The sequence below is a fragment of the Hippocampus bargibanti genome, linkage group LG05, assembly GCF_051943395.1.
Source record: "Hippocampus bargibanti isolate YZ-2025 linkage group LG05, ASM5194339v1, whole genome shotgun sequence".
NCBI lineage: Eukaryota > Metazoa > Chordata > Actinopteri > Syngnathiformes > Syngnathidae > Hippocampus > Hippocampus bargibanti.
The window spans coordinates 20,736,511-20,742,510 of record NC_142738.1 but is presented as its reverse complement, the minus strand read 5'-3'; the positions used below and the strand labels follow the sequence as shown (position 1 = coordinate 20,742,510).

The window sequence follows — 6,000 nt, the reverse complement described above, 5'->3', positions numbered from 1 at the left end:
CAGGGTTCACGCCAAAGTCAGCTCACATAGCTTGCAGCTCACCCTGACCCTAATTAAAGAAAATTGATGTCAACTGTGTGTACAATGCAGTGCATTAAAGCAAAAGGACCACCATAGACCTACTGTTAAGTGATGCCCAAATACTGTAGTTTCAATTATAGCTGTGCATTGTGATGTGTTAAAAACTATTCCAGAATTGAATCCTAAAATGAAGGGAAAAAATGTCTTTGTGATGAGAGGTTGCATCATATATGTACATGCATTTTTTAATGCTGATTTCCTAACCCTAGATATAAAAAAAAACTCTGTGGCGTATTTTACAAGGAATTCTCTTTAAATTGATGATGTTCGTCTGGCTGAGAGTCCAGCAGGTGGATGCACTGTTACTCATGTGACAAAGACATACAACATGGTTTTGGAAGGCAGCATGTGTGTGAGCTCATTTATGATCATTTAACTGGAAGTTACTGTATGTGCCCGCTACCTCCACCGCTTCATGGTGAGAGGTCAGTGCACACGGTTGCCTTCCAGAGGAGAAATATGGCTTCCAGTGACATTTCGCTGGGTCTTGTTTGATTGTAATGAATGCCGTGGGAAGCTCACATAAGACAAAGCCATTAGTGGCTCTTAACCTTATTCAAGGTACAGAACCTAACCAGTTCCTCCACAATTTCATCGAATCCTTCATTAGTAAAAAAACACAATTTCAGGAAATGTTCCTTCAATGTTGCCAGTACGAGAGTAGAGTTGCTGAGCTTGGCATGGCAAATCATGCAGATAGGATGCCGAGTCCCATCATTTTCCGCGATGCATTTGAATCCATGTGATACACATTCGTCCGACTATTTGGTGATTTGTTTTTTGCTTGACATAGCATCTATTAAAACTTTCTAAAAAATTATACACGGCATACCATCAGTCACACGTTGATTTCCCGCAAGACTGTTTGGATAAGCAATGTAATGTGATCTTCTGCAGCCAGTGATGACCAAGCGGGCATATCACAACTAATCGACATGTTGAGTAGCCTTTGTTTTAACCTCCTTAGGCAAAGGCTCCGTGGAACCCCTGAAACCGATTCACCGAACCCTGGGATTTGATCAAACCACAGCTTTTGTGGCTCCATTATATATGCAGCTTATCTGCGAATTTATGAGCCTATCATTTCTGTTATTTTATACCGCCCCGAGATGTCATGATATAATGCAAGCAGGAGACACATCATAAAATTGGTTGCACGGGGAGTTTGCAGCAACGAATGTCTCAATAGGACTTGGACTTTATCATTTGTGCAGATTATAAATAAAACTAAACAGTCTTTGCGCTGCATAAAAGCATTTAACTGAACAAAGCAACGGTTACAAATACTTATTACAATTGTTTTTGAATCTTTCAAATACTAGTCATGCCATTTGGATGGCAATAGTGGCGAGAATATGATATTTAACCTCCAAACTCAAAACAGAATCATTATATAATGCTGCTTCAGCCACATTTTCTGCTTCTAGTTTTTGAATTAAAACATTATTGTGAGAATGTCCAGTGTGTCGAGCATTCACATGACATTTGTGCATCCAAAAATGTGTGTGAATGTTAACTTACATATTTAAACTTGTTTTTCTGCAACAATGTTGATTGCCTTCTATGCTTGCAAATTCGCCTTGTGCTCTAGTTGTTTTTCCTCCTGTTGTGCTCTTGTTGTTTTTCCTTTCCCTTTGTTATAAAGGGTTTCACCTGCGTTCCAAACACATGCATGTTTGGTGAAGTGAAGAAACACTTGCCATAGCTGCGCGTGTGAATGTGAATGTCTGTTTGCTTATACGGTATGTGCTACATTTCCTAGCTCCCAGTGAGAGTATGTGTGTCCGTGGTGTGTGTGTGTGTGTGTGTGTGTGTGTGTGTGTGTGTGTGTGTGTGTGTGTGTGTGTGTGTGTGTGTGTGTGTGTGTGTGTGTGTGTGTGTGTGTGTGTGTGCGCGCACGCACGTGCACTACAAACAGCAAAAATACTCTATGATAAGAATGGCGACTGTAAATTCAGTCCCCGTGAGGAATTCTCACCAGAAAAATAATGTTGCGTCTTTGGTTTTGTCCCATTTGGGGCCGTAACAGTGAATCAATTACATGATTTGTCCGGCATCCCTTTTATTCCAGAATGCAGTTTTAAAAAATACAGTATGTACGTATTTACTTATTGGGATGAATGTTGAGAATTTAAAACCGTGGCCTCTCAATGAAAGGCAACAGATGTAAATCCAAATCAGCTTTTGAAGGAATGGAGAACAACTTGTGTAAAATTCATTTTGAGCTTCCTAAATATTATATCCAAGAAGATCAAAGGTGAGATCATGGAGAGAAAAAAGACGGCACAGGCACGTAATAATAGTATCAGATCACAGCACTTCCAAAGGGCGACTCGCTCTGACGTCATCCCCAAATACTGCACTCACAGTCGCTAGGGGGCATATTTGCATTGTTTCCCCATTCCCCCATTATTATTATTATTATTATTATTATTATTATTATTATTATTATTATTATTATTATTATTATTATTAGTAGTAGTAGTAGTAGTAGTAGTAGTAGTAGTAGTAGTAGTAGTAGTAGTAGTATTATAGTTTACAATTCATTGTGTTCTTTGGCATGCAACCAACAGCATTTAAACATTTTATTCCACCCACTTAACCTTATCAAAGTGAAGCAATTTGCAGTGCTTGACTTCACAATCAATAGACAGCAAACTGAGTTGATTACGCATTATATATATTTGCAAGCAAGAAAACAAACTAACAATAAAAACAGGCAGAGAACCAATGAGTAAATTCACGCACCACGAAAATAGCTCGTTCGATGTATGCTCCAAAGCAACAAATGTTATCAAGGGGGGGTCGTTGTCCCCAACGTTCCCCTAAGACGCACAGGAGCTGCAGAGTGCGAGTGACTCTGCTCTGTGTTTACTTCCGGACCTCGACGTGAGAGTTGATCGCTGGCAGAGAAGCAGCATCGGCAGCTTCGCTGGACCTTCAAGCTGTCAGTTAGCACTAATTCGAGGTCTCATGACAGAGGGTACTGGGATTGGCCCGACTGCATCCAGACACTCGAGTCTTCATTCAACGCACCGGTAGGAGCCCCTCGCCTTACGCGCCTCAACCCCTCTCTGCGTGCTGCGCTCCCCGGCTCAAAGTCGCTCAATACTTCCAGGCTGCCCCGTTAAGCAGCTGCCTGTGATAGTGCCCCTTCATGCTCTGCGCTAGCAGAGCTGCACAAGGACGGTCACTCGGAGCGTGAGGGCCGTTCTTTGGTTTACCGTCCAGGGGGAGAGTCAACTGATCCCCGGAGAGAGTGACTGGACTCGGCGACGCAAGGCAAGCCGGCCAGCGAGGCAGTCGGCCGGATCGAGTCGAGGGGTTCGCCTCCGACTCCTCGCGTTATCCCCTACTAGCTAGCCTTCGCTAAGCTAGCTCCAAACAGCACCATGGACTGGTTAATGGGGTGAGTACACATCGCTTTCCCTTATACATGTCATCTGCTCCCAGTTTTATTGCTGACACTTTACGCTTGTCACTGCTTTATTTGTTACAATTTCGGTCGTCTGTCGTTTTGCATTCTCTGAAATTCGAACCAGGCGAGGCTAGCTCGATAGCAAAGCTGGCCGTGGGCTTCACCTGCAACGATAAAACGACCAAACCAAGGAGCGAGAGTTTTATTTTCGTATAATTGCGGCTTCTTGGCCTCTGTCCTGAAACGACAACACCCACATTCGGCCCTGGCTTTGTTAAAGACAGTTTGCTTCACGGGGTACTTATTTATAGCAACGATTAACACTGCAAAGTGGCTAACATTAGTAGCGTCCTGTGAAGGGAGATATGCCCAGCTGAGTGCAAGGTGCTCCTTCTCGGGCGCTCTCTCTCAACTGTCGTCACGTTAAGAACCGTAATTGCAAAGTGTCGACTCATAGTTTGAAAGTAAAAAACAAAGACAATGTACTTTTAAAAGCAGTCGAAAACACAAAAACATTGCAGCTTCAAAAATGATCACAATATAATTAAATATCACAAATATAGTAAAAGAAAATCCACATATACATTGGCCCCAATCCCTTGTTTTTAGATAAGTCCCAGACATGAGATGGTTTCTGTCATGCAGAAGCATACTCAGTACAAATCCACATCCCTTTACATCCCTTTATACTACAATAAGAGCTCACACACATGGCTGTTTTTCACAGTATTTTATTGTACAATGTGTTCTAAGTTCAATGGCAGTGACATACACCACAATTGTACTTGTGTCTGAGCGTGTTGTTGGCTAGCGGTCGCCAACCTGTTTGAAACATGGAGCTACTTGTTGGTACTGATTAATGCAAAGGGCAACCAGTTTCTTACATAACTTAAGAAATATCACAGGCTACAATACCTGGTGCTTTAGGCCATCAATAACCATATCCTTGAACAGTAAGAATGTCACAATTAGAGTGTTGAACTTAAGTCTATCATTCAATCATACCAATTTCAATATTTGAATGAATCAAGTAGTATGGTGTTTATCTTACTGTGCTTTTTCCTGCCAAATGTCGATGCATTCATTACGCGCTTTTCACAACCTCAAACTGTCATGTCTTAGGGCACAAACAGAAGTCCCACTCATTTTTGACCTACCTGTCCACAACCCAGCTGTAATGGGTCAGCGACCCACTTTTGAGTCCTAACCAACCAGTTTATCATCATTTCCCCACACGACTGCCGTCAGGAGCCATACGAACTTACCCATCGTGGTTTGCCAGAGACCTGTCGAAAGTCCTGTTTTTTGTTTAACTCAAGGAATGACTGACTGAGCGACATACCTAAACAATGAAGCCTTTTTAATATATTGCACTAGTTTGGAGTACCTTTTTAGTGTGCTGCCTTGAATTATGGCAGGTACCATCATATTTTCAGTGTAAAACTTAAGTAAGGTGTGTCTGTGCTGAATTTTGTTCCACTATGGTGTGACAATTGTGACATCGTTTTCATGTTTGACTGGTTATTAAAGAATTTAAATGGAATTGTGGTTATCACTATCAGATGTTGAAAAGTAAGTGTTAATTCAATTTTATTGTGCTGGCTGCTTAAAGTATTAGCAGGCTGGGTGTGCGCGCGCTCACACATTTGCTCGCACCACAGAGCAGTCTGGGCAGGGCAAAGGAGGGGTGGAGGCCTGCTGTCTGGCCTGCTTCTCCACCATGTGACATTTTGACTAAGAGATAACGCTCTGCAAAACACATGCAGCCACAATATCAGCGAGTTCACACCAGTTACATTTTTTTCTTCGTCTTGCGCATTTTGGGCATCATAAAAGTAATTTTATATTTAATATGTTTCTGCCAACACAAGGTAGTAACAAACAGCTGCTTTGTTGGGTTTCTAATTCCTGCCTCCAACAACATGTCTCTCAATTTTTAAAAGGCAACCTGTGTTGTAACAGTGATCTACTTTGATAGTCGCTGAATTTTAAGGCATGTCAACTGGCATTAATACAAAGGCAATTGGAACTACTTTTGTTGACTCAAGAACATTGTCAGCTATTCTGTTGAAAATATTTCAGATTATAGAAGTGAGTGCAGTGTGATGACCAAATGAGCAAAAAATAAAAATCATTCTGCTATGGTGGTTTTTCTCCTCTTCTAGAGCTGCAGTTATTCATTTCCTCATCAGAACAATGGTTACATGAAGGTGTGCGTGTGTGTTTTGTATGCATTCGGGTTTCGATAATTGTTCCCCAACCGTTATTGTACCACTGCACATATTTTACATAGGAAGAAATGTCAAAAGTGCAAACACAACTCAATTATCGTTTGGTGGATGGTTATCTTCATTGTTCTGCCTCTGACTATATGTCACAGTCATCAAACATAACTACAGTGATACCTTGGCTTACAAACTTAATTGGTTCCCAGAAAGTGTGTGTAAAGCGAAAAGTGTGTCTTCCAAACATTAATTTCCCAAAGGAAACAATTAAAATGA

At 41.5% G+C, this 6,000-nt stretch overlaps 1 protein-coding gene across 2 annotated transcripts in view; it reads left to right on the top strand.

Moving 5' to 3' along the window:
• The first annotated feature begins 2,961 nt into the window (after positions 1-2,961).
• Positions 2,962-6,000, top strand: part of mob2a (MOB kinase activator 2a) — an 81,268-nt gene continuing 78,229 nt past the window's right edge. Inside the window, exons 1-2 of one of the 2 annotated variants that reach the window (XM_088997261.1) lie at positions 2,962-3,119; positions 3,200-3,490. In XM_088997261.1, the coding sequence (XP_088853387.1) occupies positions 3,474-3,490 (17 nt within the window). In that variant the 5' untranslated portion in view covers positions 2,962-3,119; positions 3,200-3,473. Of the gene's footprint in view, positions 3,491-6,000 lie in introns of both variants that reach the window. The other variant, XM_088997260.1, reaches the window with a different exon arrangement.